This window comes from Ranitomeya variabilis, chromosome 2 (assembly GCF_051348905.1).
Source record: "Ranitomeya variabilis isolate aRanVar5 chromosome 2, aRanVar5.hap1, whole genome shotgun sequence".
Taxonomy (NCBI): Eukaryota; Metazoa; Chordata; class Amphibia; order Anura; family Dendrobatidae; genus Ranitomeya; species Ranitomeya variabilis.
In genome coordinates this window covers 172,106,287-172,131,931 of record NC_135233.1, presented here as the reverse complement: position 1 = coordinate 172,131,931, position 25,645 = coordinate 172,106,287, and the positions used below count along the sequence as shown (strand labels likewise).

The 25,645-nt window shown below is 43.3% G+C and overlaps 1 protein-coding gene across 28 annotated transcripts in view; it reads right to left on the bottom strand.

Moving 5' to 3' along the window:
* AFDN (afadin, adherens junction formation factor) overlaps positions 1 to 25,645 on the bottom strand; it is a 359,169-nt gene that overhangs the window by 290,139 nt on the left and 43,385 nt on the right. For 19 of the 28 annotated variants that reach the window (XM_077283193.1, XM_077283195.1, XM_077283199.1 and 16 more), the window contains exons 2-4: positions 13,749 to 13,944; positions 2,577 to 2,689; positions 2,325 to 2,488 (exon numbers count right to left, since the gene is read on the bottom strand). In XM_077283193.1, coding sequence (XP_077139308.1) covers positions 2,325 to 2,488; positions 2,577 to 2,689; positions 13,749 to 13,944 — 473 coding nt within the window. The remainder of the gene's footprint in view (positions 1 to 2,324; positions 2,489 to 2,576; positions 2,690 to 13,748; positions 13,945 to 25,645) is intronic. The other 9 variants (XM_077283200.1, XM_077283201.1, XM_077283204.1 and 6 more) reach the window with 1 other exon arrangement.

Sequence of the window (25,645 nt, the reverse complement as noted above, 5' to 3'; positions counted from 1 at the left end):
GGGGATGAGGAGGCAGTGCATACCAGGATGAGGATGAAGAGGCCGTGCATACCAGGATGGGGATGAAGAATACGTGCATACCAGGATGGGGATGAGGAGGCCGTGCATACCAGGATGGGGATGAAGAGGCCGTGCATACCAGGATGGGGATGAGGAGGCAGTGCATACCAGGATGGGGATGAGGAGGCCGTGCATGCCAGGATGAGGATGAAGAGGCCGTGCATACCAGGATGGGGATGAAGAGGCCGTGCATACCAGGATGGGGATGAAGAATACGTGCATACCAGGGTGGGGATGAAGAGGCCGTGCATACCAGGATGGGGATGAAGAGGCCGTGCATACCAGGGTGGGGATGAAGAGGCCGTGCATACCAGGATGGGGATGAAGAGGCCGTGCATACAAGGATGGGGATGAAGAGGCCGTGCATACCAGGATGGGGATGAAGAGGCCGTGCATACCAGGATGGGGATGAAGAGGCCGTGCATACAAGGATGGGGATGAAGAGGCCGTGCATGCCAGGATGGGGATGAAGAGGTCGTGCATGCCAGGATGGGGATGAAGAGGTCGTGCATACCAGGATGGGGATGAAGAGGCCGTGCATACCAGGATGGGGATGAAGAGGCCGTGCATGCCAGGATGGGGTGAAGAGGCCGTGCATGCCAGGATGGGGTGAAGAGGCCGTGCATGCCAGGATGGGGTGAAGAGGCCGTGCATGCCAGGATGGGGATGAAGAGGCCGCGCATACCAGGATGGGGATCAAGAGGATGTGCATACCAGGATGGGGATGAGGGGACAATGCATACCAGGCTTATACGCGAGTCAATAAGGTTCCCCGTTTTGTTTTTTGTTTTTTAGGTAAAATTAGGTGCCTCCGCTTATACTCGGGTCGGTTTATACTCATGTATATACGGTAACTGACCGGCACAATGATGCTGCAGGCTCAAGGCCGGAGCATGTGCCATTAGCACCAAATGTGAAAACTTTAACATACAGCTAACGCTCTTGTAAAACAGACTGGATCAGTCTTTGGGTTTGCCAACTGCATGCCAAACTGTTCTCCTAGCAGAGGAAGGCAGATAAAGTCGATAAGGTTTAAAAGAGTGGAAGAAGAGGACCATGTTGCTGTCCGTACTTATTCGGTCTATAGACATTTCCGCCTTCTTTACCCAGGAGGTCGTTACTGCCCGAGTAGATTGAGCCTTCAAGTTCTCTAGAACTGACATTACTAGAGGAGTAGGCTAACCTAATGTCTTCCTTAAAGGGATTGCCCACTACTAGGACAACCCCTTCTTAAAATATATGTTCCGCCCCAATAAAATTATAACGCCTATATTTGCCTATAATAAAGCCTATATTTATATTTGTGCCGTTCCCTGTAAGCCAGGAGATTGTTCTACCTTCCCCCTTGTTTTTCTTTCCAGGGGGTTAGCAAAGGTATCAAGGTAACAAAGGGCACCCCAGCTAGATTCTTCCTGCACGGATTCGAGAGTCAAATAATCTGCCAGGGCCCATCTAACATCTAGTGTGTGTGAAGTCTCTGCATTTTTAGGACCTTTAAAAAAAAAAAAATGGGGGGGGAATTCCTGGCTTACATGAAATTTTGTGGTCACTTTCGGAAGATAGGCTAGTTCTGGTCTTAAAATGATCCTATCCTTAAAAATCTGAGTAAACAGACGATTAACCGACAAGGCGTGTATGTCAATGACTCTACAGGCCGTAGTTAATGCCACCAAAATTACAGTTTTAGGGTAAAAACTTTGACTGGCAACCCCTCTAGTGGTTCAAATGGGCTTAGTTAATGCTTCTAGGACCAAATTTAAATCACAGGGGATGCATCCCTGGGCTAGGTATCGGCCTGGATCCATCACATGTCTTGATAAATACAGCGATTCACCTATTGGACATCAGGTTATCGTTATACAAGGCCCCGAAGGCCGATACCTGCACCTTGAGAGTGCTAATAGATCAGCCCCGTTCCGTACCCTTCTTGAAGAATTCTAATATAGCATTAATTGGCACCTCACTACCCAACCTTTCCCGCGAACTAGATAAGAACCTTGCCCAGGTTCTACCATATGTTTTAGTTGTTACTGGTTTTCTGCTTTTAAGCAGAGTAGACACCAAACTTGGGAAAAAGCCCCGTTGAATTAAGAATGTCCTCTCAAATTCCAGGCAGTCAAATGAAGGCAGTCTTCTGCGGATGGAAAACTGGACCCTGACAGAAGAGGTCTGGAATTTCTGGGAGGATCCATGTACTGATCTGTACTGATCAAAATGAATAGGCTAATTTCTCGGGAAGTACCCTCTTCAAAATAGATACTCACAAGTCATCCTTCAATTGCTGACCATCATGGCTTTCTGTGACTAACTTTATGGCTTCCTTTTCACGTCTCTTTTTTTCTCTCTTTTCTTTTTTAGAAAGCGTTCTCTTGAAATTCTGTATTACACCTTCTTTTTCCAGCTTTTCAGGCCCATTGCTTTGAGCCTTCTAAAATTAAAAGACAAATACAACTGTTGTCATCCTAATAGTGCGTTAAAAAAAAAAAAAAAAGATGGAAGACAAAAAAGAAAGGTACCTTCGGAGGTATAATATTTTCATTCTTGAGCACAAATCTTCCTTCCCGGTCATCCTTATTCCAATTAAGCTGAACCACCAAAGGCTTCTCATCAACATCAAGTCTTCTTTCTTCTTCAAAACAGTAAACAGTGAATTAAAATACTTACTGTATAAAATAGTACAAGAGACTCCCAGACTTTTCATTCAATAATATAAAAAACATTCAATCCACCCCAAAGGAAAAAAAATGCAGATGAGCTTAAGGCTTCATTCAAGGGGTATTCTCAAGTTATTCCATTGCTTTAATCAATTAAACAGCATGAAAATAAGTAAGTTTGCAACTGACTTGCTTTTTCTACAGGATGCCAATCTGTTGCAAAAAAAGAGCTTTTATCTTTCATAGTGTATAGCTGGTTTCCATGGAGCTTGGCCACTAGTGCCTGTTCAGACCCTAGGTAAGAGTGTGCAATAATTATATTAGGAGTTAACTCCTCTCCTGGAATATACCAGTCCACGCTATCCAGCCCATTGATTTCTATAAAGGAGTTAGGTGCTCACAACCCTCTCCTCTCCCCCTCCGCTCCGGATCAGCTGCTATTATAAAGCTTGTAAAACCACAAGCCCACAGCATTGGCTTCTCCCAGAGCAGGCCTCCTAATCACTGCTGACATTCAAGAGCTACTGTATGTTTGTCCAAATGCATTGTTATCTCCAAATGCAAAATATAGTAATAGCAGTGTACCTTCCAGAATAAACCAATATGCTGTATAATACATGAACAAGTTCTGCTGGAAAACATTCAGCTAGAATTGTATTGTTTAGTTTTACTACTCACCAGAATACTCAATATGGAGTATATGTCCCCTTATCGCCCCATAAACCAGGAAGTAAGGAGACTATTGCTCTGAGCTGCTCAAGAGACAACCTGAGAACACCCCTTTAAAAAGGGAGCCTGCCATAAACTTTTACCCCACCCCAAAAACCATTAATAGGATTGTGTAGCTCTTTAAAAGATGGGGCATTTGATCCCTTTATGACCCCAACAGCAAGAAATCCCATTTTGAAACGGTGTCAGGAAGTACACTGGGGCATGATGATGCACTTCTAATAGCTCAGCCTGTATTTGGCATCTAGTAGTCGCACTCTTGGCTGATTGACCGGTCGTTTGCTTTGGTACATGACTACAGACCTGTGAATCAGCCAGAGCAGATTGCTGCTAGATCGAGGCGGAGACACCAGAAAGGCATTGTCACACTCCATGCACTTCCAGACACAACTTAAAAACTTGAGTTTCTCACAGCTGGTCCAGAACTTTGGGATTATAGCATGGACACACTGGGATATCTCTAAAAAGACTACACAGTTATACAAGTGATTTGATAGGCTACAGTTTGACAGGTTCTCTTTAATTATCTCCAAACGTGTCAATTTTCAGAAAGAAACACAGAAATGCTTCAACTTGGCTCAACACAGGACAAGATTGTTTTTTTCCCTTTGATGTACCATGACGTTTACATTGTGGAATGCCTTTTTTAATTTTTGAAACTATGACACTTTCATTATCTGAGAGCTGTGCCCAAGTAATAAACAAAGGGAGCCTGGGGGTGACTGACAAGAGTTCCTACTGTAAGGCTATGTGCACACGTTGCGGATTAGGCTTAGGAATTTCTGGTGCGGATTCTGTCTCTCCTGGCAGAATACGCACCTGCGGTTTTTTGTGCGGTTCCGCAGCGTTTTTTTGTGCAATTTTGCTGCGGTTTTCTTGCGGATTTGCGGCGTTTTTTACCCCTGCGGTTTTCTATAATGGAATGGGTACAAAAACGCTGCAGATTCACAAAAAAGAAGTGACATGCTACTTCTTTTAAACCGCAGCGTTTCCGCAGCGGATTTTCCGAAAAGTGTGCACAGCATTTTTTTTTTTCTCATTGATTTACATTGTACTGTAAATCAATTGCGGATCTGCAGCGTTTCTGCACTGCAAAAAAACGCTGTGGATCCGCAGAGAATCCGCAACATGTGCACATACCCTTAAGGCCAGGATTGTTGAAACCTCAGATGCCATGCATCACTTAGCTACACCTTCCCACCTGCCTATTTACTGCCCCCCACATCCCCTCTTTGATTGACAGCCATGGCTTGATAGAGCCAGAAAAGAGCGGACTGGACATAGATGGAAAACACACAGATGGGAAGGTGAACGTAAATGGTTGGCCAAGTGCATGATGCACAGAGTGCCTGTACTTTGTCAGCACAGAATGGCTGTTCAAACGGAGTCCCTTTAAACATGGAGCACTATATGGGGCTCATACTGTATTGAGTATTCTATGGGACCCAATATACAGTATGGAGGACCATGCGGTGCCCATAACACTGTATGAAGGACTATATAGGAGATAATTGACTTTCATAAGAGGTACACTGCTGAGGACAGTTTCAATTGGTAGGGTACATTCATCAATATCCAGTTTACGTCTAATACTACAGGTACTGAAACCTGTGGACTCGATCACTTGAATCCCCCCTCTGCTGTATAACATTATAGAATTTATAACAGATTTCACTCATGTAATAATTTCTAAAAATCTCCAAATAAAAAATAAATAAAAATATTCCAATAAATAAACGCAAGAAAAAAAAAAGTCCCGCTCTATTACACTGTCCCACTAGTTAACTGCTTCAATGAACACTGTAAAAAACATTAAAAAGGAGGCAAAAAACAATGCTTTATCATCATACAGCCGAACAAAAAGTGCAACAAAACGGGACCAAATAGACAAATGTAAATAAAAATGGTACCGCTGAAAAAGTCATCTTGTCCTGCACAAAACAAGCCACCAAAAAGTGGAAAAATAAAAAAAAGTTATAGCTCTCAGAATAAAGCGATGCAAAAATAATTATTTTCTTCTATAAAATAGTTTTTATTGTGTAAATGCACCAAAACAAAATAAATTATATAAATGTGGCATGGCTGTAATCGTACTGACCCGAAGAATAAAGCTGTCTCAATCATTTTACCACCCGCAGAAAGGTATATAAAAAAAAAAAACCTGAATTGCTGCTTTTTGTTCATTCTACTCCCCAAAAATTGCAGTAGAAAGCGATCAAAAGTCATGTGCGAAAATGGTACCAATAAAAACATCAGCTTCTTTTTTGCAGGATGAATTGTCACATGACTGTCGGTTGAAATATGGAAAAATTATAGCTATCTAAATATGGGGATGCAAAACTAATTTTTGCAATTAAAAGCATATTTTAGCGTGTGACAGCAGCCAAACATAAAAACCCGATATACAGGTGCATCTCACAAAATTAGAATATCATCAAAAAACTAAATTTACTTCAGTTCTCCAATACAAAAAGTTAAACTCATTATATAGAGTCATTACAGACAGAGTGATCCATTTCTGTTGTTTCTGTTAATGTTGATGATTATGACTTACAGCCAATGAAAACCTATACCACAAGTATCCACAATCAATGATGGTTTGGAGCCATGTCATCTGCTGGTGTAGGTCCACTGTGTTTTATCAAGACTAAAGTCAGCACAGCCGTCTACCAGGACATTTTAGAGCACGTCATGCTTCCCTCTGTGAATAAGCTTTTTGGAGATGGAAATTTCACTCTCCAGCAGGACTTGGCACCTGTCCACACTGCCAAAAAAAACAATACCTGGTTTAAAAACAACAGTATCACTGTGCTTGATTGGCCAGCACGCTCGCCTGACCTTAACCGTGTTGTCAAGAGGAATATGAGAGACACCAGACCCAACAATGCAGGCGAGCTGAAGGCTGCCATCAAAGCAAACTGGGCTTCCATAACACCTCAGCAGTGCCACAGGCTGATCGCCTCCACGCCACGTCGCATTGATGCAGTAATTGATCTAAAAGGAGCCCCGATCAAGTATTGAGTGCATTTACTGAACATACATTTCAGTAGGCCAACATTTTGGATTTTAAAATATTTTTTTCTAACTGGCATTATAAAAGTATTCTTGACTTCTGGGTTTTCATTGGCTGTAAGCCATAATCATCAACATTAACAGAAATAAACACTTGAAATAGATCACTCTGACTATATAATATATGAGTTTCTCTTTCTGTATTGAAGAACTAAAATAAATTAAGTTTTTGATGATATTCTAATCTAGCGAGATGCACCTGTAAATCTGGTATCGCTGTAATCACACCGACCCAAAACGTCAAATGTTGCGCTCCTTCCCTTCCAAGCAGTGCCTTGAACCCAAACAGTAGTATTCCCCCACATATGGGGTATCGGCTTCTCAAGAGAAATTGCACAACAAATTGTATGGTGTAATGTGGTCTAAAGGAAAAAATTTTGTGAAAAAAAAAAAATTTAGTTTCTCCTTCCACATTCCATTAATTTCTGTGAAGCACCTGAAGGGTTAATAAACTGCTTGAATGTGGTTTTGAGCACCTTGAGGGGTGCGGTTTTTAGAATGGTGTCAATTTTGGGTATTTTCTGTCATAGTCCCCTCAAAGTTACTTGTGATTTGGTCCAAAAAAAAAAAAAAAGTTTTGTAAATGTTGTAAAAATGAGAAATTGCTGGTCAACTTTTAACCCTTCTACCTTGTTAAAAAAAAAAAATCACAATGCTTCAAGAATTGTGCAGATGTAAAGTAGACATGTGGTTGACGAAGCCAAGGCGGTGAAACGCGCGTCGAGGCTCCTCTGTATCCTGCTAGCACGCCTGCACTCTCCTGCCACGATGTCTCAAGGTATTAGTATTTACCCAAGCTTGGCAGCAATTGATTTTTTTTTTAATACCTTGCATTATATCAAATGCTTCAGTAAACTATTATTTCGGGTGTCCAGTAGGATCATTGTCAGCCTATTTAAGCCTTGTATCTATTTTCCTTCAGTAAGGTCTTACTGGCACCCTGTCTGTTTATATCTATGACTTCATTGCATCATGTATTGCAGGCACTGCAGCAGTGATACTTGTGCTGTCTATCAGCGTATTTTATACCATCTGATACACAGATTATTTTAGTTGTGACTGCTCACCTACTCATCTATTTTTGTCTGTGTGATTTATTAATATAGTTTTTCTAATAAATTTTGTATTGAATATTTACCCCTATCTTGGTATGGATTTTGTGCATAACCACACTGCGAAGAAACTGGTATTTATGATTATACCATTATATTGATCCATTACCGTGTTTTCTCGGTTTATATGTGGTAAATGTTATTTACTTTGTGTGACGTATCTCTGTGATTTAATGGCATAAAAATTCAAAGTTTGATAATTCCTATTTTTAAAAAAATTTCACAAAATCTCCGATTTTTTCACAAATAAACGCAAGTCATATCAAAGAAATTTTACCACCATTATGAAGAACAATATGTCACAAGAAAAAAATCTCAATCTGTATGATACGTTGAAGCGTTCCAGAGTTATGACCACATAAAGTGACAGTAGTCAAGAATTGAAAAAACTGGGCCGGTCAGAAAGGTGAAAACAGGCTGTGGGTTATGTAAATTAGTACACATGCGTAAGCTGCATTCCCGCACTTAATATGCATGTGACTAGCAAGATAATGTGGTTTTACAGCATCTAATGAAAGTGTATAAGTAATTTATGCAGCGAAGATGGAGCGTCTCCACTACATAAATTGACATGCTGCGGTCTGGAAAGACACGCCGCATGTCCGTCTCTGCGGGTGAGCCACAGGCATTGGTGCATACCTAGTGGGCATGGGATTTCTTGAAGTCTCATCCACTATACTTTAACAGCTGGACGCTGCAGGTTAGATGCTGCGGATATATGAAGCGTCCAACCTGCAGCGTTTACGGACCGTGGAAACATATGCCAATATATCTGCAAACAGGAAATCACTTTTTTTTTCCTTCCCAGAAGCCAACTTTCAATTAGATTTATTACAAGTGACAAAAAAATGCATGCAATGAAAAAATGCCTCAAAAAAAGACATGCGGGAAAAAACGCATAAAAAACGCAGGTGACCTGCCAATGACCTCAGATGCAGATTTGGTGCAGATTTTACCTGCGTCAAATCCTGAGCAAAAACTTAGCCATTCCTGACCGTGGAAACATACCCTAAGGCTGCAATGTGGTTGTGAATTGCCATGGCAAACATCAGGATCACACAATCAAGATATCAGGGTGCCAAATTACAGAATTGCATCCACTTACAGTAACTTGCTGGCAAAAGTAAATGGCGGCACTTAATCCCCTCTATTAGTAATGAGGAGTGGAATGATGACCTAGAGCAGGGGTGGGGAATCTTTTTTCTGCCAAGGGCCATTTGGATATTTATACCATCCTTCGGGAAGCCGTACAAACTCCGACCCAAAGTACATCCTGACTCTTGCACTGGTGTCAGGACGTAATCTTTCATTGCATGCCCTTCAGTGTTCAGTTGTGAACACTGCTTTTGTGTGCTAACAGAGCAAGAAGAAATTAATGAGCTGGTTGCAATCAAAATACACCTCCCTGCCCAAGAATGCGGTCCCTGAGAATCTGCCCGGGGGTTTGAGGTTCCCCACCCCTGCCCTTGAGGCACATACGATGGTGTCGCCTGCTGCAAATAACAAGTTTACCCAATTATATATACTTCGCCAATCCTATCTGACCCCAAGCAGACTGTGTAGATTTGGTAGAGGGGTAACTGACGAATGCAATAGGTGTGGGGAATCGAGGGCGGACTTTTGGCATCTCATTTGGAATTGTAAAATTATACAAAGATATTGGAGGGAAGTAATAAATACACTAGAACGGATAATTGGTATACCAATTGAATCTAGTCCGGAGTTGTGTGGTCTGTGGGTGGATGAGGAGATGTGGATCCATTATGATAGAATATTTCTCCGAGAGGTTCTGCTTATGGTTAGGAAAGCGATAGCGTTGAGGTGGATGGGGGGAGGGAAACTCATTCGATTAATCAATGGAAAAAAAATAGTGAACGATATAATTCCATATGAGAACATACTATATAGAAACAGAAGATGTCCCCAGAAGTTCCATAGGATTTGGGAAAGGCGGTGTGACTCACCCTTGACACACCTGCATCCTGGTGCCATGGTCTCCTCAATCTCGCGATATGGCTCCTGAAGTATATCCCTTCCAGAGCATGTGTCCATTATACCCTGACTTAGTGTGGACTCAAAAACTGTGATAAAGAACCTGTTGGTTTGGCGGTACATCATGTTAAATGTTATATTTTATTTGTTTTGTTTGCTTACTCTTTTATTGGAAGTGTCTACTATATAATTGTCTAAGGTCCACTTCCGTCTTTCGGTCTGTCTTGGAAATCCCAAGTCGCTGATTGGCCGTTTTGCCGCGACCAATCAGCGACGGGCACAGTCCGGCGGCAAAATGGCCGCTCCTTACTCCCTCTAGTCAGTGCCCGCAGTCCATACTACCCCCCCCAGTCAACGCTCACACAGGGTTAATGGCAGCGTTAACGGACCGCGTTATACTGCGGTGTAACGCAGTCCGTTAATGCTGCTATTAACCCTGTGTGACCAACTTTTTACTATTGATGCTGCCTATGTGGCATCAATAGTAAAAAGATCTAATGTTAAAAATAATAAAAAAAAAATAAAAAATCATTATATACTCACCTTCTGTGGGACCCCGGATCCAGCCGAGGCCTTTCCCGCTCCTCGCGACGTTCCGGTGACCGGTCCATGCATTGCGGTCTCGTGAGATGATGACGTAGCGGTCTCGCGAGACCGCTACGTCATCATCTCGCGAGATCGCAATGCACTCTTGGGACCGGAGCGTCGCGAGGAGCATCGGTAAACGCCTCGGCTGGATCCAGGGGCTCCGGAAGGTGAGTATATAACTATTTTTTATTTTAATTCTTTTTTTAACAGGCATATGGTGCCCACATTGCTATATACTATGTGGGCTGTGTTAGATACTGCGTGGGCTGTGTTATATACATCTCTGTGCTATATACTATATGGGCTGTGCTATATACTACGTGGCTGTGGTATATATTACGTGGCTGGGCAATATACTACCTCGCTGTGCTCTATACTACGTGGCCTGTGTTATATACTACGTGGCTGTGCTATATACTACGTGGGCTGTGCTATATACTACGTGGCTGTGATATATACGTGGCTGTGCAATATACGTGGCTGGGCAATATACTACGTGGCTGGGCAATATACTACGTGGCTGGGCAATATACTACGTGGCTGGGCAATATACTACGTGGCTGGGCAATATACTACGTGGCTGGGCAATATACTACGTGGCTGGGCAATATACTACGTCGCTGGGCAATATACTACGTGGCTGGGCAATATACTACGTGGCTGGGCAATATACTACGTGGCTGAGCTATATACTACGCGGCTGAGCTATATACTACGTGGCTGTAAACTAAATACATATTCTAGAATACCCGATGCGTTAGAATCGGGCCACCATCTAGTAATATCATATCTGTGTCACTGCGAATGGTGATTATATGGATTATTCTGACTTTACACTGCATTGTTATATGCTTGTTGTATAATTCTGTGGAATCTTTCAATAAAAAGAGTTAAAAAAAAAAAAAAAAAGATATCATGGTGCCGAAGGGGATAAAAAAGGAGCCCTCACACTGTTAACCATTTATATGATGTAGTCACTACTGACAACAGCATCTAAGGAGTTAAACAGATTTGGACGGTGCAAACACCGATCGTGGCTGATGAGCAAGTTGTCAGCTATAGTGTACAGCCGACAGATGCTGGATTGTCACCTGTACGAGGATGCTATTCTCTTATATCTCAGGTCAGTAAAAAGACATATTGGTGGTCATTAAGGGGTTAAGCTCCCCTTCAGCCATGCAGAGCTTAATCTGTCCCACGGTTCACTCACTTCCACACTGGGTGCCTGACCATTCCATCTAAAAACACAACCCTGATACTTCTTTAAGATGGATAAGTGGCTGTACACAGTCTAACTACTATGCTTCGGGTGCCGAGACTTTACCTCAGCAATGCTTCGGGTGCCGAGACTTTACCTCAGCAATGCTTTGGGTGCCGAGACTTTACCTCAGCAATGCTTCGGGTGCCGAGACTTTACCTCAGCAATGCTTCGGGTGCCGAGACTTTACCTCAGCAATGCTTCGGGTGCCGAGACCTTACCTCAGCAATGCTTCGGGTGCCGAGACCTTACCTCAGCAATGCTTCGGGTGCCGAGACCTTACCTCAGCAATGCTTCGAGTGCCAAGACTTTACCTCAGCAATGCTTCGGGTGCCGAGACTTTACCTCAGCAATGCTTCGGGTGCCGAGACTTTACCTCAGCAATGCTTCGAGTGCCGAGACTTTACCTCAGCAATGCTTCGGGTGCCGAGAATTTACCTCAGCAATGCTTCGGGTGCCAAGACTTTACCTCAGCAATGCTTCGAGTGCCGAGACTTTACCTCAGCAATGCTTCGGGTGCCGAGACTTTACCTCAGCAATGCTTCGAGTGCCGAGACTTTACCTCAGCAATGCTTCGGGTGCCGAGACTTTACCTCAGCAATGCTTCGGGTGCCGAGACTTTACCTCAGCAATGCTTCGGGTGCCGAGACTGGCGGCAACACTGACTCGTGTGTTGATGGAGGTAGTGAGTCATACAATGTGAGCACACTAGAACTTCAGGCATCATCTCCACTGACACGCAAATCATTTTTTCAGTTTGTGCCTTTAGCCAATCCTGCAATAGCTCTCCCTAAAATTATCTGCTGTCATAGGGGCGTCATTTGTGATCCTTTTACTTAAGCGCTCACTAGAAAGCTGCTGCCTGAACTGTTCACAGCAGACAGGAAATCTCTCTGTATTCTGCTCTGAATGGACAGTAGCAGGAAAGACATGGAAGTCACATCAAAGGCGATCGCTCAGAAACAGAGCAGAACTCTAAAAAGTAAATTACCGTATATACTAAGTGTAAGCCGAGATTTTCAGCCCATTTTTTTTTTAGACTAAAAGTGCCCCTTCTCAGCTTAGGCTACTTTCACACTTCCGTCTTTTTTGCCTCCGTCGCAATCCGTCGTTATGGCAAAAAAACGGATCCTGCAAATGTGCCCGCAGGATCTGTTTTTTTGCCATACACTTTAATGGATGACGGATTGCGACGGATTGCCACACGTCACATCTAGCGGTCCGTCGTGACAAAAAAAAAAACGTTCAATGTAACGTTTTTTTGTCCGCTCCAGGAGGGGGTGAGTATGACGGGAGAGGGTGAACCATGCGATATTCACCTGTCCCCGTTCCACCGCCGTGCTGTGTCTTCCGCGTCCTCTGGCTGTGACGTTCAGGTCAAAGGGTGCGATGACGTGGTCAGTGCGTGCCCTCTGCCTGAACAGTCACTGCAGAGACCCGAAAGACAACGGCGTGAAGTGGTGGAACGGGGACAGGTGAATATCGCAAGTGGTGGTGTCCTGAACCAGCAACGACTCCCGCATCTGGCCCCCACTGCGCGCCGATATCCCCGCCGCCTTGCTCAGGCCCCCGGTACTCGGCGCCAAGCGAGAAGAGTGGCGAGTATGTTTTTTTGTTTTTTTTTTGGCTTTTTTGTTGTTTTTTTTTAAATTGCAGCAGCATGCGGGGCATATTATTCTATGGAGCATCTTATGGGGCCATCATCCTTTGTGCAGCATTATATGGGGCATAATATGCTATGGTGCATCTTATGGGGCCATTAACCTTTGCGCAGCATTATATGGGGCATAATATTCTATGGAGCATCTCAAGGGCCCATCATGAACTTTATGAAGCATTATATGGGGCATATTTTAATATGGAGCATCTTATGGGGTCCATCATGAACTGTATGGAGCATTATATGGGGCTCCTGATTCAATATGGATATTCAAAAACACAACCTACTGATGTCTCAATTAATGTTACTTTTATTGGTATCTATTTTTATATTTTTATTTTTGAAATTTCCCACCCTAGGCTTATACTCGAGTCAATAAGTTTTCCCAGTTTTTTGTGGCAAAATTAGGGGTCTCGGCTTATACTCGAGTATATACGGTAAGAAGTTTCTTATTTTTTTTATATGCTATACATTTCGCTAATAATCTGTGAGTCTAGAAAAGAAAAGCCCTTTAAGCGTTGTGCGACCAATACTGCAGTTGCTACATTATGTGTGGCTCAATATAGCAGTTTATCTAAATTTGCACATTATAAACACTATAAAAATGTACATGATACACTCACCCCCACTGACATGAACTTCATATAAGGAGTATCGAGGAGAGGACAACATTCTCATATCAGGCCGAAACTTTTCCGCCAAGGTTTCTATGACATCTTGTGTCGTGGCTGTACTTGAAACTCTGATGCATTTTGTAGCAAAGTTTCCAGCAGCTTTGTCTTGAAAGTAAAACCTCATTACTCCATGGAACTCCAAATCCTAGAACACACAATATCATTAGAATATGAATTACCATTGCTTTTAGTTTACAAGAATGAGATCGCACTTTGTTTTACAAATGATAAGCCAGAAAACGTACATTTGTATTTACTTACAGTTTCTACAAAATTACAAGTAAATATAAGTGGATTGTGGAAAACAAAAAGCTACATAGCAATAAATAGCATAATAACTGCCAAAGCTTCCCACCCTCTTTCGCAAACAGAAATGGCCTTGGGAAGGGGGTATACTATTTCTTATTCCTTCCACACAACCTGCATACACTGTCAAAGTGGTCAGCAAAATTACACTAAAGGGGTTGTCCGACTCCAAGCCACATACTTACAGCCACATTCCAACTAGACGTGTTTAGCCTCGCTCATCTAGTGGGCACGTATGTAAATCGCATACTTGTGGTCACACACCTGCAGCCAGACATGCATTAGCTGTGTAATGTAGGCTCACTCACTCCGAGCCCGTTCCATACACAAGCGCAAAATTTATGCTGTAGATGTACAGGAGGTGGTTAAAGCAAGTTCAATTTGATCACAAAAACACCACTTTATCCCTGACCTGTCTGGTGTGCTGTATGGCAGATATCAAGGTTCATATAGCTCTAGTGCAGTCTGTTCAACGCATGCGTTAAACGGACTGCGCAACGCAAGTGCCTTTTAAAGATCGTGTTATGTGATCGCGCTAGCGCAGATGCTCCATCTGTGCTAGCGGTGACGGACCCCAAAACGCTGCAGACCGCGTCAGAGGCTCTGTCACAGAATGACGGCACATCGCTGACGCATGCCGATTATGTCATGCGTTAGCGATGCGCTACATAATGGCAGACAATGACTGCGCTAACGTATCCGTTACATTAGTGCCACTATGTAACAGATGCCGTCAGCGCATTGCCATTAACGCAATGTGAACCTAGCCAAGTGGTTTAAGTTGTTGAGATGAGTAAAGCAGGGTTATGTCATAAATAACCCAAGCTCTGGCGTTCTCAAAGCATTGTTTAATCCATCATGCATAAAGTGAAGGTGTATGGCACAACTGCAAACCTATCACGACATGGCCGTACACCTAAACTGACATCCCAAGCAAGGAGAGCACTAATTAAAGAAGCAGCCAAAAGGAACATGGTCACACTGGAAAAGCTGCAGACATCCACAGCTCAGGTGAGAGAATCTGTCCACAGGTCAACTATTAGGGTGCAGTCAGACTGCCATATAACACGGATGATGATCACATTGCAATTCTCAGACTTGCTGGCGCTCTTCTGATCAGAGTATGACAGCATGCATTTCTATGATGCTGTTACGCTCTGGTCAGGAAAGCTGCCGGCCAGTCTATACACTGTGATGCGGTTGTTGTGCGTGTTATGCAGCCATGTGTGTGTAATGTGAAAGAAAGTAGAAAAGTTAATGGGTTATGAATACTTTTTCAAGGCACCATATAGTATACAGCTGCATAGAGCAAGAGACAAAATATTTGCACGCAAGTCTGTAATGCTGCAAAAAACTTGCAATAGGCTTTTGATTTAATACCGTATATAATATTTGGTATATATAAACTGGAACAAGTAAATGCGGAAAGTTTACTGTAGCGGGGTCTACCAAGCTGGGGTACCTCTTTCAGTACCACCCCGTGTTTCAGGAGGTCCACTCTGCTTTGGCTGGAGTTTGGATGAAGGACGCTGGCTGGAATTACTTGATTACATGAGAGCATATAAAAGCTGACTGCTTCTCCACTTATTTCCAGTCTCACAACACTTTATTCACAGGACACAAAATATATTAAACAGATACAGAGGGCGGGCCAATAGAAAAGCAGCAGGCCAGACACACATTACAATAGCCGCAGGGGGCCGGAGCCTGCCGATATTTACTGTGGGAATTACAAAGGTGGGGGGAGGACAGAAGGGGGATAGCTTGTCCCCTCTTCCCAGGGGCGCAGCCTGTGGGCTGATGCATCTCACATGGAACCTATTATTCATACATATAACTGCACAACATATTCTGGGTGCTGAGTGGTTCCGTAACACGTAACATTTACCTCTTAATTAGAATGGATAGATGTATGGCACCAACATCACATGACGATTAATGGTGCTTTCACAAAGCATCCTGTGTCCTCGTCGGGGCATTCATCTGAATTCCCCCGCAAAATGGGATCCAGGCGTATGCACCCACAGGGCCATAGACTTCTGATGCAGACAGATGGAACATGTGGAGGACACTCCCAAAAACTATGCACGTCTGAGCGCACGTTTGCTCTGTACGCATCTTTACAGTCCATGGCCCATCAGAACATACGCCTGGTCCCAGTTTGGAAGGGGATTTCGGATATATGCCGGTCAGGGCATCAAACACAATGTGAAAGCACCCTTAGGAGTACTTATGTTACCACCAGGAAAATGTAGGTCGTCTTAATCGCTTCCCATCACAGTACTGGCTTTTCATTTCCTAATGGACCGTACCACTTTCTTTTAGGATGTAAAAAGGCAGCAATTATTCACCCTGGGATATCGATCTAGGAGTGAATGCTGCTTAGGGTGCGCTCACATTAGCATTTAAACTCGATGAGCGCAATGTGAGAAAACCTCGGATTGCACTCGCTACAATGTTAGTCAATGCTTACCTACGAGTTTTTCCTCACCTGGAATTAGGGTGAGGAAAATTTTGTAGCATGCTGTGTATGAACGCGTGAAACGGCTGAGACTCACCAATGAAAGTCAAGGGGGAGCAAAAGAAAAAATTGCACAGTACACGGACCATGCGTGTGCCGTACAATTTTTATGCACCCATCTAATAGGAAACCCGATATTTCATCAGCCAAGTATAGTAAATTCACAGCATGAACAGTCAGAATAAAACAGATATAAACAAAATAAAAGACAAAAATGGCGTGTGTTACTCCATATTATTCTTAACCAGACTATAAACATCAGCCCCCAGCTGTCAGCTTTCCTTCAGCTGGTTAAGAATAATATGGGTGATCCCATGCCATTTTTTTCTTTAATTTATTTAATTATTAGCTAAATACATGTACAGTAAGGCTAGTTTCACACTAGCATTTTGCTGAGCTGCGGAGGGCTGCGGACTTCCTCCGTGAAGCCCCGCCCACGGCCGCACCTCTGCCCCTCAGCTCCGCCTACATCCACATGCGGCCTGCGTACCTATCTTTAACAGTAGGTAAGCAGGTCGTGCGGATGTATGCGGATCCCTCTGCATGCGTCGTTTTGATGATGCATAGAAAAAAAAAATTCCAACCAGCTGCGTTCTACACGGCTCGCCGCATCGGCAAAATGACGCATTGTACTAATCTTATATCTAATTGATATATTTATTACCATTATCTGGCTATATCTGTATATAAGATTGTTTTATTAGTTTGTAAACTAGCTTGAAATTACAGAGAATTACTGTATGTAAATTGTGATGTTAAAAACGCATTGCATACGCATGTCATACGGATGCTAGGTGAGGGGGAAAAAACGCATACTCACATGGCATATGGTTGCTTGGTAGGAAAAATAAAACACATGACATTCTCCAACTTTTCTGACTGAGAATCATCTTTATATGCAGATGTGAGCGCACCCTTAGCGGTATTCACTTCTTTCTGCTAGTTTTCAGCACAAATAAAAAGTGAGCTGCTGCAGTCAAAGAAACAAGTATAGGGCGAGACATAAGTAGATTGCTCCCTCTTATTACTCCATCAGCTCCATCTAGTGCGATCACTTGAATTGATTGCTACAAAAATAAGAGCCCCAACTATGACCCCCAAGTCTGCAATGCTCAAAGCCTGAGGCATGGTCTATTAGGTAATTACTCTTATATAGATAAAGTGTCTGTCTCAGGTTATCAAAAACAATATGCCATTATTAATTCAAAATATAAAAAAAATTTTGTAAAAACTTGTTCATATGTTGCGTTTTTATGCAAATTAAAATCAGCTTTTTACAGTACCAGCAAAAGCTATGGGGTTTGAGAAATCTCATGCACTCACTTTGCTTTTTCTTCCTGACTGAATTGGAAAACTGCAGCTTTTTTAAAACTGTAGTATGTCAATTCTTGCAGTGTTTTTTTTCACCCATACAAAGAAATAAGTGCAATAAGGCAACAAAAAGTGTAACCCAAAATGTCTTGGCATGACAGTTGGTATTAGTACAGCATTCTATAATGCTACATATGTGACACCAATTCGCCCTGCAAGGCAAAAAGTCTTAGTTACTTACCGGTAACGGGATTTTTCAAAACCCATGACAGCAGCACGAGAGAGATAATCCTCCCACCAAGGACAGGAAACCTACAGGTTAAAAAGAGCAGCACCTCTCCCTCACATCAGTTGGATTACAGAGCATGAGAGGACCTCTAGTTACTACAATAAAAACAAACAACCAACACCACACAAAAAAACTTTAGGTGTGGAATCACAACCGTAGCAAAAAAGTGCTCACCCACAAGTGACGGGGGGGAATATAAGGATGTAGTCTGAAAAATACTGTTACCAGTAAGTAACTAAAGACTTTATCGATCACCCACGACAGCACCACAAGAAAATTACAGAGAAAATAAATCAGGGAAGAACAGTTCTCCCAAAGGCGAGTTCGAAAGACGCACTCACATCTAATCTATAATACCTATAGAAAGTGGAAGGAAAACACTAGGGTGTTGCCTTACAAATCTCTTCTATCGAGACCGCCCAGGAGGATGCCACAGACTGGGTGGAATGAGCCTTTAATCTCTCCGGGACCACCTTGCCACTTGATGAGTGGGCTAAAGAAATGACCTTCCTAATCCATCTAGCAATTGTGGGTTTTGAGGCTTAAAATCCTTTTCTAGAACCCTGGAAGGACACGAACAATGACCTATCCTTTCTCTATCCTTTCTCCAATAACTTGTACAAGAAGGTTCAGCTGGTAACGGTTGTCCATCTTCTGGCGGCAGCGGTCAGTCTCTGGTACCTTCCGCTGAGCCCATAGTCCATGAACATATGCAGCCGGAGCATGATCAGGGTTTCCCATGGCTAAAAATGTCTATCCAGTACTGGTTTTCTTTGCGGCATGTGCGCTGTACTCACGGTCACGAAGCACACGGCACCTCGCTCTGGCAGCCACCGGGCACGCTGAACTTCTCTCTTTGTGCTGCACACTGCCTGTTCCCGCCAAGACTGAAGCGCCGACAACAGCTGGCGCGATGTTTCTCCAACGAGGTCTTGCAGACCATGGTACGATGACAAGGGCAACAGCGAACAGTCCTGAACTCTGCCCTGGCTCTTAGGCTGGAGTGCGGCATTTAGCTGAACAGGGCTCCCAGCTCTTTCCTTATTACTGCGGTGGGCTCCGGCAGCGCCCGGGCATCGGATCGGCCGCGTGTCGTTGCAGCCGGCTGCGCACCTCTCGGAGACTGCTGCACACACACCTTGCCTCTGTCACTGCCGGCGGGAAACTGCCCGATGCTGCGCGCTTTTACTTATAACCGCGCCCCCAGCTTCCAGGTCAGGGAACCTGTCTGGGCCTTTTTGCCTTCCCCCAGACAACAGCCTCAGCAGTTCCGGACTCAGTCTGGCACAGGTACCCGCAGTCCTGTCTTCCTCCTTACAGTTACATCAGGGTATGCAAAAGGGTTAATAAAAATAGGTGGTACTAGAGACCCTTCCTGTTCTCTTCCTCTATGAAGAATATTTGCATATATAATTTCTTAGAGGAGAACTGAATAGCACATAAGGCCAAGTTTCAGAAATCCGTGTATTCTCGTCCAAGTACAGACCCATGATGCACGGACTGGGGGGAACTCAGTACCAAACCTGCCCATAGGCATATATGAAGCCGTCAACTTTGGGTCAAGAACTCTTAGATCACCTGCCATCTTTTACCTTATGGAAAATTCATTTTATGCCACCCAAGGGGTTTTCCTGTCTTCACCCTAGAGCTATTAAGAGTTTGTAATGAGGTTCTGAAGCAGAAAAAGTAATATCTCATAAAGCATTCTAGGCAAAGCATTTTTTTTTTTTTTTTTTTTTTAAATAATGCAAATACACAAAAACTAGTACAAAAAAGGCAAAAAATTGAAGGCAGAGACTCCAGACTAATTCCTAAACAGCTAAGCACCAAAAGAATTTCAAGAATTTTCTTGCCCATCCTAGCTTGTAACCCTTTCATAAACAAAGGCATTGTAATATACTTTTCTACAAAAATACGAAACGTAAATCTAGCAAATAGGAATGAGAATGTAACTGGATGACAGTAGTAAGCAGTCCTCTAAGCAAAGCTTTGTACTAGCCAGTTTATTCTAGAATTAACCACAAGCGGCAGCCTTTTCAGAGTTGTGCTCAAAAGTTTACATACCCGGCAGAATTTTTGCATTCTTGGCATTTTTTCAGAGAATATGAATGATAACACCAAAACTATTTCTCCAATCGTGGTTAGTGGTTGGGTGAAGCCATTTATTGTCAAACTACTGTGTTTTCTCTTTTCAAATTATAATGACAACCCAAAACATCCAAATGACCCTGATCAAAAGTTCACATACCCCATTTCTTAATAGCGTATATTGCCCCCTCTAACATCAATGACAGCTTGAAGTCTTTTATGGTAGTTGTGGATGAGGTTCATTATTTTCTCAGATGGTAAAGCTGCCCAATCTTCTTGGCAAAAAGCCTCCAGTTCCTGTAAATTCCTGGGCTGTCTAGCATGAAATGCACAATTGAGATCTCCCCAGAGTGGCTCAATTATATTGAGGTCAGGAGACGGATATGGCCACTACAGAAACTTCGCTTTGTTCTGCTGCAGCCAATGACAGGTCGGCAAAAGCCTCCAGTTCCTGTAAATTCCTGGGCTCTCTGGCATGAACTATGCGCTTGAGATCTCCCCAGAGTGGCTCAATGATATTGAGGTGAGGAGACTGAGAAGGCCACACCAGAACTTTCACTTTGTTCTGCTGTAGCCAATCACAGGTCGACTTGGCCTTGTGTTTTGGATCATTGTTATGTTGGAACGTCCAAGTACATCCCATGCGCAGCTTACAGGCTGATGATTGCAAATTTGCCTCCAGTATTTGCTGATCACATGCTGCATTCATCGTTCCTTCAACTTTGACCAAGCTTCCTGCGCCTTTGTAGCTCACACATCCCCAAAACATCAGCAATCCACCTCCGTGCTTTACAGTAGGAATGGTGTTCCTTTAGACATAGGCCTTGTTGACCTCTTTCCAAATGCAACGTTTATGGTTGTGGCCAAAAATATCAATTTTGGTCTCATCACTCCAAGTTAGTTTTATAGCTCGAGTCGTTACAGATGGAGCAATTTTTTCCGCAACAAAAGGAATTTTTTATTTTATCTTTTTACACTTCCTGATGTGATAAACAGAAAAGGGAAAAGGATCTTTTCTTTGTTACTGCTTCTCAGCTAAGAGTCATAGTGGCTGAAGTGATTTTTTTATCCAGTAGTATGTAAGCCTGTATCACAGCTACAGTGGCTTTTGAAAGTATTCTACTCAACCCCCCACCCCTGGCATTTTTTGTGTTTTGCTACATCACAACCTGGAATTTTATTTATTTTTTATTTTTTGAGGGTTTGCATTAGTTCATGTAGAGATCATGCCTCTAACTGATCGTTTGGTTCTTTTTATTGTCAAAGAAATAACAAATAGGACAAAACAACTGAAAACGTCAGTGTGCATAACTATCCACCCCCCCCCCCTATAGTTAGTAATTTGTAGAGCCTTGATTTGCAGCAATTACAGCTGAAAGTTGCTTTGAATAAATCTCTAAGGGTATGTTTCCAACTTCAGGATGGCCCGCAGTTTGGACGGAGCGGCAAACCCACTCCGCCCTAAGCCCCGTCTCCCCTTATGTGACGCGATGATGCTGGATGTGTTCATTGCACACATCCGGCATCATCGCACCCCACACATAGGGCCCTGTGATATACCTTGCGGCGGCGCAGCGTCGCTGCAAGGTACACGGACATGCTACGATCTTAAAAGACGCGCATCATGTCCGGAATCGCAGGGCCGCCGGGTGCGTGTAACCACGCATAGTGGAGACGGGATTTCATAAAATCCCTTCCACTATGCTGTAAAATCTGGACGCTGCGTGTTTGACGCTGCGGCTCTGCACAGCGCCAAACACGCAGCGTTTCCTGAACGTGGACACATACCCCAAGAGCTTTCCACATCTTGTACAAGAATTTTTGCCCATTCCAAGGCAAAACTGCTCCAGCTCCTTCAGGCTAGGCTGGTTTCACATTTGCGGTCGGGAGGGCTGCGGATGGCAGCATACTTCCTCCCTGAAGCCCCGCCTACTTCTCCATGTGTCCTGCATTGCCCTGCATACCTATCTTTAACATTGGGTACGCAAGGACATGCGTTGTATGAGAATGCGTCCGCATGCGGCAATTTGACGGAAACACATAATCTTCCATATACCCTCCCATATACTAAAGTGCCACAAACAGCAAGTTGATATCACCAACCATTTCCATTTTATTTAGGTGTATCCATATAAATGGCCCACCCTGTATAATGGACCACAGAAAAAGTAACATGGTTTAAGGCCCAGTCAGACAGATTTTGATGTGTTTTTTTTTTTTGCTCCGTTTTCAGGATCCCAAGGTTCAGCTTTACTTCCACCACAGAAGCATTAATACTGGTCACCAATGCAAGACATGTGTTCAGGAAAAAATCGGTCTGGAATAATTTACCTAAGACACTGGCATTGCATGAGTTCATAGGACACTAAAGGTACCGTCACATTTAGCGACGCTGCAGCGATCTAGACAACGATGCCGATCGCTGCAGCGTCGTTGTGTGGTCGCTGGAAAGCTGTCACACAGACAGCTCTCCAGCGACCAACGATGCCGTAGTCCCCGGGTAACCAGGGTAAACATCGGGTTACTAAGCGCAGGGCCGCGCTTAGTAACCAGATGTTTACCCTGGTTACCAGTGTAAATGTAAAAAAACCCAAACACTACATACTTACATTCCGGTGTTTGCCGCGTTCCCCGGCGTTCTGCTTCCCTGCACTGTAAGCGCCGGCCCTAAAGCAGAGCGGTGACATCACTGCTGTGCTTTGCTTTACGGCCGGCCGGCGCTGACACAGTGCAGGGAAGCAGAACGCCGGGGGACCCGACAGACACCGGAATGTAAGTATGTAGTGTTTGTTTTTTTTACATTTACAATGGTAACCAGGGTAAATATCGGGTTACTAAGCGCGGCCCTGCGCTTAGTAACCCGATGTTTACCCTGGTTACCCGGGTCACACGCCGATTCAGCAATGTCTGCGGGAGATCCAGCGACGAAGTAAGGTGCTGGCCTTCTAGCTCCGACCAACTATGTCACAGCAGGATCCTGATCGCTGCTGCATGTCAAACACAACGATATCGCTATCCAGGACGCTGCAACGTCACGGATCGCTAGCGATATCGTTGTTAAGTTGTTCAGTGTGAAGGTACCTTAATGTTCACACTTTCGTCTGCCATCGAGTTGCTCAGACATTGTTCAATCTCAGGCATTGGGCAGTCAATGTTTACTTTTAAGACCAATCTAATTAATCTGTACTAATCCCAAATGTCATCTCAGATGACCAAGACAAGATGGTAAAACCGGGGAGGGGGTGGGGGGGAAAGCACAAAAATAAATGGGTTTCACTTTCACATACTGCTGTAGTTGCTTTTTTCATTGAAAACACAGGTATAAGGCTTTGCAGAGTTTTGTTTTTTTAAGGGTTTTTTTTTTACCACCTATTGCTTTCAGTGGGTGAAAAATGTTGGAAAGTGACATACACCATTGTGCAAAAAAACCATGCAAAGCACAAAACACTGAAACTTTGCAGGTACTGTAAAACACAGCTGAAAATCTGCATTAAAAAGGTGCAAATACTAAAGCAAACTACTCCAGAAAACTGGAGAAACAACAATGATGAATTGGGGCCTACATGCAGAGTGGTCTTCTCCCCTAGAAGCCATGCTGCTATGAGTGAATACTTCTTATGATGCATACTACCTTTTTTTTTTTTTTTTCAGATATGGATGTTGAGTAATTGGAAAGAAAAGAAAAAAAAAAGTGTTCATGAGCCCTAAACCTGCACATAAAGATCTATTACTTAGAGATGGAAATGTCAAATAATTAAAACAAAGTGTTTATATATTTTATCTGCCTCCTTTGATACCGTCACTGGACACAGTTATGCTGGGAATGTCTGGTTGCCAGATAGGAATGGATAGCCCCTCACTAGACTAATTATATATTATTCAATGAGTGCATTCAATGCCCACATGTATTATTAACATGCTTTGCTTTATACCAGTGGCTCTCCAAACCATGTGCAGCTACCACCAGAGCTGGCCAGAACAGCCATTAGCTGGCAATCATACAATAAGTGAGTTATTAGGGGACAAGGTCCAACCAATTGCTGAAACCAAGGTGTAGAAATAATCAAGTGCTGTTGTCCTTGGACACGTCTTTAGTCTCCTCCGACAGCGTCACTCTGCTGAGTATTTCTGCCCTTTCGTTTCAGCAATTCATGGGGCCTCAGCAGCCATACTCACAACAACCACAACGTTTAAATATGTCTCTAGTAACAAGTGAAAAGTAATTAGGAGGGTTGCTTTAAAGTGTAACAGTCACTTCAGTTTGACCATAAACATTTTAAGTGGTTGTCTTAGCTAGATAGTATTGGGTTAGTAGGTGTCTGACACACATAGCAGTTATCGGATCTACTAACTTATGGCTGCTGCCAAGACTGAAGATTCTTTCAAGAGAATAGGAGGTGAACTGCAATTAATGGAAATGGCCTCTACACAGTAAGCAAAGCAGATATCGCCTAGCTAGACAACCCTTTTAACTAGGCGGCTTATATACAACTGATGCCCTTTGAAATGTCAAACCTCCAGGCTACTGGCTCTCCTGTTACCCAAAATGGCTCCTTTGCTTTTCAAACTGCCAAATGCAATGTGTATAGGTATTGTAAGGGTATGTGCACACGTTGCAGATTCGTGTGCGGATTTTTCCGCGCAGATTCTGAAAAATCCACAGGTAAAACGGCCTGCGTTTTACCTGTGGATTTTGTGCACAAAGAATTGACATGCTGCAGAAAATAAACTGCAGCGTTTCCGAGCGGAATTTTGTGCATGTGCACTGCGGATTTGGGTTTCCATAGGTTTACATGGTACTGTACAACGCATGGAAAACTGCTGAGAATCCGCAGCCAAATCCGCAACGTGTGCACAGACTAAGACACATCAACTGCTCTTGAATTGACCAGCACTAGCCAATCTGGAAGTAAGGAAGAGTCTCTGATTACCATTACACAGTATACAGTCAGTGATTTTTGGCGATTAAAGAGGGGACCTATGGATCGGAATGTGAAGAGCGGAACAAAAATGGTTACCTCAATGAACCAAAAAGAATTTGTGATCAATATTGACCTGTCCATTCAAGGACATTTTAGCTATAGTGTGAAATCCTATTTTTTGTTTGTGAAACTGCCACTTAGGCGAAACTGTACTGTTTTGTTTGTTGTGAAACTATCACATAGCCGAAACTGTTTTTTTTTGTCTTCTCTTTTCTCTCTTTGTTTAAACAAGCAAAACTTGTATAACCACTGAAACTACCTGTACAACTATATAAAGAGGGGATAGCACCTTGAAGGCAGGCGTGCTTCAAAGGCTTCCCAGTGATATACTATACGAGACGTGTCTTGT